The sequence below is a fragment of the Perna viridis genome, chromosome 4, assembly GCF_037379345.1.
Source record: "Perna viridis isolate PV_CMFRI_1.1 ecotype Kerala chromosome 4, ASM3737934v1, whole genome shotgun sequence".
NCBI lineage: Eukaryota > Metazoa > Mollusca > Bivalvia > Mytilida > Mytilidae > Perna > Perna viridis.
Genome location: NC_142448.1, coordinates 32023398 through 32035048, shown reverse-complemented (window position 1 = coordinate 32035048; position 11651 = coordinate 32023398). Strand labels below are relative to the sequence as shown.

At 33.1% G+C, this 11651-nt stretch overlaps 1 protein-coding gene across 1 annotated transcript in view; it reads left to right on the top strand.

Moving 5' to 3' along the window:
- The first annotated feature begins 68 nt into the window (after positions 1–68).
- Positions 69–11651, top strand: part of LOC148619769 (fatty acid synthase-like) — a 45572-nt gene continuing 33989 nt past the window's right edge. The window contains exons 1-9 of the mRNA XM_088580009.1: positions 69–236; positions 2932–3125; positions 3622–3774; positions 5688–5861; positions 6757–6960; positions 7402–7521; positions 8095–8750; positions 9436–9669; positions 11103–11292. Coding sequence (XP_088436135.1) covers positions 2936–3125; positions 3622–3774; positions 5688–5861; positions 6757–6960; positions 7402–7521; positions 8095–8750; positions 9436–9669; positions 11103–11292 — 1921 coding nt within the window. The 5' untranslated portion in view covers positions 69–236; positions 2932–2935. The remainder of the gene's footprint in view (positions 237–2931; positions 3126–3621; positions 3775–5687; positions 5862–6756; positions 6961–7401; positions 7522–8094; positions 8751–9435; positions 9670–11102; positions 11293–11651) is intronic.

Here is an 11651-nt window from a genome sequence, read left to right as displayed (position 1 = left end):
GTTCTTATCAGTCTATGTTTTCTCATGAACAATTGCTTTTTCTTTTTGTTTTTTTTGCATAATAGCGTGTTCAATTTTCCGGATAGTGTCCCGTCATCATTTCTGATTTTGTTTTATTCCCGCGAAATTTGAGCACGAAGTAATTTTCAAGAAGCTGAACAGCGCTGAGATAACTAACAACTTTTGCCTAATTGAAGGACAGATGACAGGAAAACTCTAAATAGTTGTTAGATACTGTTAGTGTTCTGAAAATTGGCCCATTATCAATTGACTTTTTTTAAGTTTCAACTTTCAATATATACATTTTTCACATTATTGTACAGAATATTTCGCTAAGAAATTACAATTTAATTATTCATCAATAATGCCTTAGCATAATGCCTTTTTTAGCTCACCTGACCATAGGTTATGTAAGCTGTATTGCCTTCACTTTGCATTGTCTTTAACATGTTTTACAAACTTCGTGCTTTAATTTTCCGGTCTGAAGATTAGAGACTTGGAAGTTAGATAGGTTTATACGGATAAAGGTATAAACTAGCTTACTTTTCCTCTGTCAGCTCTGAAACTTCAGGACAATATTAAATGAAATTATCCGTAGAGTGTCCTGCACAAAGTTTATGTTCCAATTTTTTATTCGTCTAAAAACATGGCCGTTGTTAGAAAAAAACGGGTCAGACTGCAGTTTTGCACATACCATGTATATGTATACCTCAAAAACCATTAGTGTAAGTAAAACTCTGACATGCAGTACAAGTATTTAGCATGATGAGATCTATCTGTAGCCAAATTTTTGTGAAAATCTGATGGCCCATTTTGGAGTTTTTGCCCGTTTGAGGTAGTTTTTTTGGCAATTTTTGATTTTATTACCTTAAGAAATCTTATAACATACCTGCTAACCTCTAGGATCTCTAAAGAGGCAGTTCTCCCTCTTTCAGTCTTTTCCTAAGAGAGAGATTTTTACACAGCCTTTTTTAATAACAAATATTGAATGGATGCATATTTTTTAATATATGTATGTTTGTTTATAGTTAAACAATATTTTCATAACATTGCATTATGTTCAAAAACAGCGGAAGCTGCACTGTAAGCCGGAACAGACTGTTTAGCTGACTAAAGGGCTAAACAAATTCTGTGTCTTTGGTATGGTAACATCTTCTAAATTCGGGTTGGCCGGTAGGGATTTTTTCTTTTTCTCTTTTTCATTTTTTTTAATTGTAGATTTACAGGACATCGAAACCAAACTACTGGGTTTGCTGCCTCTTTCATGACACAGCTGAAAACTGAAATTGTTGTAGCCACGGCCATATTGTATCATTTTTTTTATGAATTTTGAACCTCCTCATCAGAAAGCAAGGTGATTCTTGTAAAAAAAAATCTATGACAGAAATGCTGAAAAATCCTTATTTTTGTTTTTTGTTTTTTCTTGACACTACAAAAAATTAGAATTGGTTGGGTTACTGGAAACACAGAAAAAAATTTTTTAGGCCAAAGCAAATTCTGTAGTGGGTTAAAATTCAAAACAATCAGCATCTTGATTTTGTGTGGCTGATCATTAATGCACACGAAGAGTCATTGTTTAAGTCTGGTCTCATTTCAGTCTGTATATCTACATAATATACCTTTATCACCTTTGAGAAAATTCTTTCAGGATCAGCAATGCTAACAGGAATGACAAAACAATCTTTGGCCAATTTGGAGAAGAGACCAAATCTTTGTTTGTCTTTGAAAATGTCTTTTTGTTGTTCTTTTAATTTTGTTACTTTGTATATATTATTTTGGTTATTCTATGTTCTTTGTTGTGTTAGTTTTCCATGTCTGGTCTTTGTCCCTGGATTACATTCTTTTGATTTCCGTTGGAATCTTAGTTTCCTTGATTATTCTTTCATGTCACTCATTTGCCTCCAAGAAATTGTCAATACCTTCACATGGTGGTAATTCCTCTATGTGAGTCAACTGGTAATGAAGGAACTCCTCTACAAGTGAATCTCTGTCCTTGAAAGACAATCCAAGGGAATCTTGATGCCAGGTCTATAAATAAAAAAAAAAACATTGTCTTATGTACATGGTGTGACTACTTTTTAACATGATGTTTTTTGTTAAGTATATGAATTTTCTATAATAGAGATTTACACTTACCACAATAGCTGTCTATCTTTTGCTAGTACACTGGATTCTTGACGGCCATGTTCTTCAAGGTCTTGTACGAGAAAGTAAACTTGGCCATCATTATTTTAGTAACAGCCATATAGAACAGGCTCTTTAGATCCTCTACTGGCAGATGAAATGTTGCTACTGTTACTGAAAAGCATGATTTGCCTCATAAAATTATACCTCTGCCACTCTATCCTGCTCAGTGATAAGTCAGCAACAGACAGAATCTGCTTCGGAATTTATTATGCGATGAATGATTTTTAAGTACCATTCTGTGTAAGAATCAGGCAATGGGTGGCGCATCATATTTCTCAATTTGGTCTTTTTTGCCTCAAATACATTTAACACATCTAGAAAACAGCTGAACAACTATTTAAATTTATCCTAAAGCATCGGTGATGTAGATACTTTTTGACTGCTTATCTAAGGAAAGTTTGAGAAAATTTCCCCACCATTTTTCCATAGTGCATTTCAACTAAATTTAACCTCTCAATGTCTTTTAAAAGGCAACTTTTCAAACACTTTGACAGAAATTTCTTAAGGTTATGAGGTATAAATAAATGCAATAAAATGTCTGTGTATTTTTTCTTCATGTACTACACCTTATACACATTTTGCCTGATTCTTAGACAGAGAAGTACTTAATGCATTACTTTTCATCTCTTGTTTACATGTAAAAATAATAATACACCTAACCATTTAGGTGATAATCTGTTAGCCAAGATCATTGATAGTGTATCCATATGTCCATTTTGATAAATTATTGTTTTATCTGGACAGCATTATGCCTTTTGGAATAGAAGAAGTATTTTCTCCATTAACCAACCAAGGAAATCGACCTGATGGATCCATGGATTATGTTGTTGTCAGTGGCATTTCCTGCAGACTTCCTCAGTCAGAAAACATGGAGGAATTCAAAAAACATTTGATGAAAGGTGATAACCTTGTCACAGAAAATAAACGCTGGGAGCCAGGTAGGAGGGAATGCTTTAACAGGTTGGGAACAAGTCCTGAAATTAGATTTAACTGCCAATTTAGGGTACTACTCCTTATTAGTTTGATGATGGGTAAAAAAACACCACATTAGGGGTAGTACTCCATATAAGAGGTTAACCCTATGATTAGGACTTGTTTCCTATCTGTTTAAGTATCTAAAGAACTTGTCTGCATATGGTTGCCTTACACAATCAACAGTGTTTGAAGGAGAAACTTTACATTTCCTTTTCAAATCAGTTTGGAAATTTGGGATAAGTGACATTCCCTAGGAGCTTTACATATAGTTGCAATTAAACACATAGCAGTGAAAGATTGTTTTTGTTGTTCAGTATCAACCTAAATGGGCAAGGCATGCTTTTTCAAAGAATGAACTTAATTCCTTCACATTATTCTAGTTTCAGTATTTTTCATCATGTAGTTCAAAACTCTATCCTTAAAGATGATTGAAAAAGTGTTACTTAATGTTTTATTCAGGATCACATGGTTTACCTCCCAATGCAGGATTGATAGATGACATCAGCAAATTTGATACAGCATTTTTTGGTGTTCCTCCTAAACTTGCCAATAATATGGATCCTCAGCTCAGAATGATGTTAGAGTTAACTAATGAAGCTTTGTTAGATTCAGGTACTGTAAGTCTTGTCTGTTTTTTTTTTTGTGCTCCCAGCATTTCAAATAGATATTCTTCTGGCGAAAATGAAATCTCATGAAGATATTTAGTACAATAGTCAGAGGTTTGTTCTGTGTTATATGCTACTCATATTTTACAGTATTTTCTTTTTAGTTATTTCAGAAAGTTAACAGTATTGACAAAATGTTCTAGAATAGCTGTTTTACACTTTGTTAAAACAATCCTCGCTCGGCATATAATAAACCAGAGATGAATTTTTGCTGCTTTTTCGGAATTCCGATATTTGAAATCTGGATTTTACCGTCATGATTCTTTCTTTTTGCTGTTTATTCATTTCCAATTTTACCAATTTCTGCTTTGTTAGACAACCTCGTACAATCATACCTAAATAAACAAAAATTCTATTTCACATAAAGTATCGTTTGATCTACTAATTCATACTTCAAGCAATTTCGCATTTTATTTGAATCCAAATTTCTGGGAAAAACTCAGTAGATTTTACAAAATTCTAAAATAGAAGAATCAGTTGGTAATCAGGTAAAATATTGACCTGGTTGTTCAGAAGACACCTTGACAAAAGTTATTCACTGGATAAGTCTACTACAATCTATATATATTATATACATGTAGTGGATATAAGTTATAACAGTATATTGACTTGATATAAAAACAATGAATGGATGAGGCTTAGAATAGGGGTAAAACTTGTGGCTTTGCATTAGTGGCCCCTGAAAGTGACATTACAATAAACAGGTAGTTTAGGCTAAAAACCACTAATTCCACTTCCCATGGGCTTCTATGCTAATTTTACAATATTCAATGGCTTCTCTGGACTTTACCTTAACTTTAACCTGCAGAGGACTATATATCAGCATGATTCTACGTATGTCGGCTCACAATCCTCAGAATGGCATGTGGGGTTAGCAGACTTGCAGTGCAGTACTGGTCACCGGAAGTGAAGGGTCTATAAATAGCATGGGAAATCCCAGTGTTTTCACAAGATAGGGGTATATTTAAAAATCATTATGGAGATTAGGCTTCACATCACAAGAAGCAAAATGCACCTATAAAATGTACAGAAATGTTTTTCCTTTCAGAAACTGTTTAAATTTTTTAAATAAGATGAGAACTTTTTTCACAGCACTATGAGGAACAGGGGTAATTTCTGCGTAGGACTATTTTTGCGTACGTTCCAAATGCTCATTGGTTGAATTGGTGGTCTGTAACCTTTATGCATCTTTTTATATAACAGATTGCCTTGATATAAGAAATGATATGATATAATGTAGAACTGTATTATTATCACACTATATATGTTACATGCTTCAAAATGTTAGTATACAGATATGTTCGTTTGTATTATCAATGCCATTGGACCATTATCATGTATTGCATTATGGGTTTATGTCAATAAAGAATTTGTAATTTGGATGGGTAAGAAAGTAAGCAGGGACTGTATATCATAAATAAATATACTGTCAGTGCATTTTGGTTTCACAAATAGAATGTTTGCAGTAAAAAAGTTCTTATCCAGCAGATATAGCTTGAATAATTGGACAAATTGTGCTACCCATTTACAAATAACTGACTCATTTTGCAACAAGGATATTTACTGTGGTTAACAAATACATGTAGTAACAACATTATTTTGCTTTAGACTTAAAATATTGTCCCATTGTGTTCTAGCTTCAACGCTTGGCTGGTTTTATTAAGTTTGTCACATTGTATATTCAATCACAATCAATGGTGGTCAGACGTGTAAACATTCAAGTAGTGGGCTTGGCTTAAAGTAATGATATGACATTTGCATATTAAAGCCTTATGAATAAACAGTCAATATGTTTTACTTGCACAAATAGGCAGAATGCAGTATAAATTTCTTTCACAAGCAATGATCTTCTATACACAGGTATTTCCCCACAGACAATCAGAGGCTCTAACACAGCTGTGTATGTAGGATGTGGTGTGTCGGAAGCCTGGGAAGCTCTGTCGTCACAGAGTAGTCATGTGACTGGGTATTCACCTCTTGGTTGTACGACCAGCATGTTTGCCAATAGAATCTCGTTCTCATTTGATTTTAGAGGTATATAAAGCTTTACAATGTGTCCTCCTATGTTAATTGTTATATTGAAATGTAATGTTTCACAGTTATTAAGTGCGGAACCATATTTAGATTCATCTTATTGATTTCTTAGGTTTCCCAACAGTGGAAAAAAGGACATGTTTTTGTTGTGCTATGTTTAAGAATGTAAATTTGATAACTTATTCTTTGTTAATATCATTTTTCAATTAAGAAAAAGTCTTTTAGCTCTCCCCATGCATTAGCTCTCTGACAAGAATCATCCTCAGTTTGTTTGTTCATCTACACATTGCATATGATGTTTTTTTTATGTATTGGTTGATATTCACTCAAGGAAGTCTTTTCAAATTTAAGACATTGACAATAATGTTAAAATACCTGTATACATTAATTACTAAGTATTTGACATTTATATTTTTAGGAATTTTTGTCTTCATACATTTTTCTGATTTTGAAATGTAGGAATTCTTTTGCATTAAAGAAATATATATTCTCTTCTGTTATCAAATCTTAATGCTACAAGTAAGTGCTAATAGCAGGAAATAAATAGTTGCAAGTAATAGACTTGAGATTTGATTTAAGGTTTCTTGTATTGCTTTTACTGTAAAAGAAGTATTTTTTGTTCATTGGATATTCTATTTAGTGGTTTGTTTAGGCTGGTCAAGTCACATTTAAAATTCTATTTTAAGAAAATACTGATAATCGTTTTGTTTTGAAAATAGATCTGCAAATGACATTTATCAATTCAAGATTGAAGAAAACCATAGTTTTGATACCCACAAATAAAAGCTCTTTTATTTTATGATAATAAAATCAGTATCGGTTTTGATTTTGTAGAGTGAATTTGAGGTATTAAGAGTTTGTTAAATAAATACAAATAATTTCTTTTAACGTACAGGACCAAGTTATGGACTACGAAACGGATGTGCCTCTGGTCTGCTAGCGTTAGACAGAGCAGTAACATGTATACGACAAGGAGACTGTGACACAGCTATTGTTGTGGGATGTAATCTGTGTCTCAAGCCATCAGCCTCAGTTCAGCTGGGGGAAATGAACTTGTTGTCAGCTGATGGCAGATGTAAATGTTTCGATGTGGAAGGAGGTTAGTTTGGAAAAGATAGGAATCTATAGATGATTATAGTGGTGTTAAAAGTATGATAATCCTGTACAGCAATTTAGATTTTTAGATAAGGAATTTGATCAAATTTTAAAGAAAGGTGACTATCTATCATACATAGACATACATTTAGGAATCTGAAAATTATTGGCAGATGCTCATGAAGCAATATTATCAAACTTCTAGCTACTATATGGACAAAGTGTAATGCCTCGTTTACCGCACAATAGATTATTAAAGAGAGGTTCAATGTAATATGTAGATGTATGTTAATGAAAATAATATATGTTCAATCAAAACTTTAAGGGCTAAACATGATTTCCGTCATTTTGAGGTGTGGGAAAGGAGTGGTTTTCTTTTCTTTTCTTTTTTTTTTTTTTTTTTCAAAATCAATAGAAAAACAACCGTTATAATTCTCTTTTTCAGAAGGTCTGGGAAGAAGTGAAGGTGTTGTTGCTATGTATTTACAGAGAAAGGCTATGGCTAAGAGGGTCTATTGCACAGTGATTCATTCCAAATCTGCTACATTTACTACTGGAAATAATAGTAAGATTTTATTTTGTTAGCTACTTTAACTCTTATACAGTGAACTATTTTTAAGCCAGACCCCTTTTGATCTTTTAATTTTGGTTTGGTTAAGAACCAAGGGTCAAAATATATTTAAACTAATATGAAAGGACTTTATAATATGTTGTTCAGAGATTTTTTTATATGCATTTTTATTGTATTACAGTCCTCCAATTTCTCACCTTTTACAGGATCTGATTCCTGACTTCTTGGCCTTATTAAAAAAGAAAACATTAAACCTGTCCAATTAAGACATCTACTGAAGTTCTTTTATCTGAATAGTGTTTTGGTTTGACAGGTTCCACTGTGCATTCAAATCAAATATGGCTTCTTTTATATACTGTGAGAGTACTATTGTTCGTGGGGTATCAATTTTCATGGTCTCATGGATAGGCTAAACCAAGAAATTTGGTTCCCAACAAAAAGGAAATTTCCCTTCAAAACTATGAATTCAAGAATCCACGATCATGTGTTGCTTCCTTAATCCACAAAAAATTGGTATCCATGAATAAAAGTACTTTCACAGTAATTAGCATGTATGTGATATTGTAGACATGTGTTATCCATCATTTGAAGAAGAGATGAAGTTTTTACAGGAGATGTATGGGGAAGCTAGAATTGATCCTTCTCACATAGCTTATGTGGAAACCAGTAGTAGTTGCAATAAATTATCAGATGCCTTAGAAATGAACGCTATCTCAAATGTAATTTGTAGAAACAGGAAGAAACAGTTACTTGTAGGCTCTGTCAAGTCTAATATAGGTCATACCGAATCAGCTTCAGGCTTAGCCAGTGTTTCTAAAATTATTATTGCCATGGAAGAGGGAGTGATACCACCCACCCTTCATTATGATGCACCTCAGATTCCAGCTGGACAGCTTAAAGTTGTTACTGAAAAGACCAGATTGAATGGAGAATATTGCAGTGTAAACTCTTTTGGACTTGGAAGTGCAAATGTCCACACCATTCTGAAGTCATTCTCTGATAAAACCAACAAATATCATTTTGCCAATGAAAAGAGAAGGCTGTGTATTTACTCGGCGAGAACAAAAGAAGGTTTAGAGTCTATATTTCAATTGATGAAGTCACATCCAAGAGATTCATATCTGCATTTCCTATTGAATGAGACTTGTGGACCCCTGAATAAACAGCTGCCTTACAGAGGCTATGTTGTGGTCAATAGCCATGGACATGTAGAGGAAATTCAGGTAAGAATAATGATTTTGAACCTTGGACAGTGAAAAGTATTCTCAAAATGTATTGTATCTGAAAACTGATAATAGAATATTCTCAATTTGAACTAAGTTAAAAATATATTTTTATATTAAGTTGTCCAAAAAGACATTTTACGAAAATATTACCTCAAATTTCTACCAAGCACTTGTGATTTTCGCAGCACAATGTTTGAAATGGTACTTCATAGAATTTATTGAGAAAGTTTTGCTTACACAATTTTCTATTGCACCTTAGGTAACATAAGTATTTTTCTTTAATTGGCTGCTCTATGTATTAAGACTTTAAAAATGTAATAAAAAGTAAAATGAAACAAGTTTTAATGAAAGAAATTTTGCCTTACTCCATTCTTTATATGTACACAAAAACTGATTTCCTTCTTTAATATATGACATGTTCTTTTACGTCATGCATTGAGGGTCATTATTGTTATAAAATGTTATTACAGCCTTAAAGACAATATTTTTAGAGCAAGAGAAACTGAATCTAACTTTCCAAGCAGTTGACTATCACATTTCTACAAGCGCATGATTTTAACATTGAAGTTTCTGGGCATAGCCTAAATTTTTTTTAATTTAAAGGTCTCAATTTCAGAAGTGAGATAGTCATTTGCTCACAGACAAGGATTCTATTTGCCTATGACTATGTTTTATTTAACAGAAAACAGAGTTGGAAGGGAAAAGACCAATCTGGTTTGTTTTTTCTGGAATGGGTACCCAATGGCCCAAGATGGGTCGTCAGATGATGCAAGTAGATAGGTTCCGGACTTCTATAATGAAATGTGATAGAGCCCTTCGTCCACATGGTTTACAACTGTATGACATGATTATGGAGGGTGACAACTGTGTGTTTGATAAAGTGACAAATTCATTTGTTGCCATTGCTGCAATACAGGTTTGTTATTTTAACAGTCTTCACCGTAATGCAATGTAGTCCAAAGCCCAAGGCTTGTCAAAATGGAAGTGGGCCTGTAAAATTAACTACTACAGGTCAACAGTCACTATATAAAAATTTCTGAAAAATGTATTCCAGGTCTGTGAACTGGAAAGTTAGTTGTGATGTTTGTTTTAAATAATTACGGAAATACCTAAAACATAAATGAATATATTTAGTGTTTTTAAATGATTCAGTTTTATTGAATGATCGTTATAACTGAAGTGATTGCTTTGTATTTGATTTTTCAATGTTAAGCATGGGTCATTTAACATGTAACTTAAAAATTATAACAATCTAAAAAAAAAAATCAACTTCATATGAGGGGTTGAAAATGGACGTGATTCGCTTTGCAACATGAGAGTTCATAAATATAGTGTTATGTTACAGGCAACATCCTGTGATAACATTGCAGTACTGTATAAGTAGTATATATCTTAAGTCCTAAGGCTATTCTGCTCGGTCAGTGGCTCAGTATTTTACTATTGTTCCCGGTGGTGTCCCTTTACCTTTATTTCATTGATAATACAGCTCTAACTAAACCGGACATCAGATATTTTCAATTACCATGTAAATCTTTTTTTTACCCGCGCTTATATTATGATGAAGCATGCTGAAACCTATTTCATGAACAGATGTATCGACATGCCAACAAATTCCACTGATCAAATTGATATATTTGTGTAAACGAACCTATGTGTCAAATTGTGCAGATCGTCAGGTGCTGAGAGTAATAAATTTGATTGGCTAATGTACTAACTGTAAAAATATCAGTTGGTTTTCTTTTGAGATAACTCGTTCAAGTCATGTTGTGAAATCAGTTAGGCATTTTAACACATTAAAAACAACATTTTTGTAGAAATTTTGTGTTGAAATGGGCAAAAGGAGTCATTGAAGTAAAGAGTTACAGAAAGTGTTATCTTTCTCATCTGTATTGTTATTTAATGACATATCACAATTAAGAATGTTAGCCTATGGTTTTTAATTTATAAAAAAAAAAACTAATGTCTATATGGCAGTCTTTTAGTTGTCTTGATATGTTTTTTTAAAATTCGAAAAAGAAAGATGTTTATTGCTGACCTTGTAATAAAATATAGGATATTTGAATCTATGGCAAAAATTGGTCAAACCGTAATATAAACCATGTTTATACAAATTGCACCCCAACTCACCAAGTGTGTGGTATGTTGGAATCACCTTGTATGTCTGTCTAAATTTCATTACATAATTTAAAATCCCAATGAATGGATTGATTTCAAATTTGATATGTGGCTTTACACAATTGGATAAAAGTTGTAAGTGATTTGATTGCCATCTGATATAAACTTTTTTTACAAGTGGGGGTATACCTAGCTTGACAACACATACAACTGTATGATTTTAATTGATCATAGGTAGCTTTAACTGACATGTTGTCCAGTATGAATCTAAAGCCTGATGGTATTGTTGGTCATTCTGTTGGAGAATTGGGTTGTGGTTATGCTGATGGTTGTCAGACGGCTGAGGAGACTGTACTGGCTGCCTACTGGAGAGGGCGCTGCATAGAGGAGGCGAAACTTCCACCGGGAGGGATGGCAGCTGTAGGTAAGATTTTATAGAATGAAAATGGTGAGATTCCGAGTAATGGAATTGTTCTTCTAGCATAAGCAATTGTTTTACCTCTCTGATAACTAACATGTAAAAATGGTTGTGATATATTGGAATCACCTTGTCCATTTATCATGTCTGTCATTACGTTCATCCAAATTTTGTTTGAAATTATCTCAACTCCCTATGGATGGATTGAATATAAATTTTGTACATTTCTTTATATAGATGGGCATATGATGTAATCAGTTCTGATCTCAACTTCATATTTTGTGAGGCTTACCATTTTTCACTATGTAGAAAGTTTAAGTATATGCCCAGCATGACAGTGTGTTTGACTTCATCATAAAATTGAC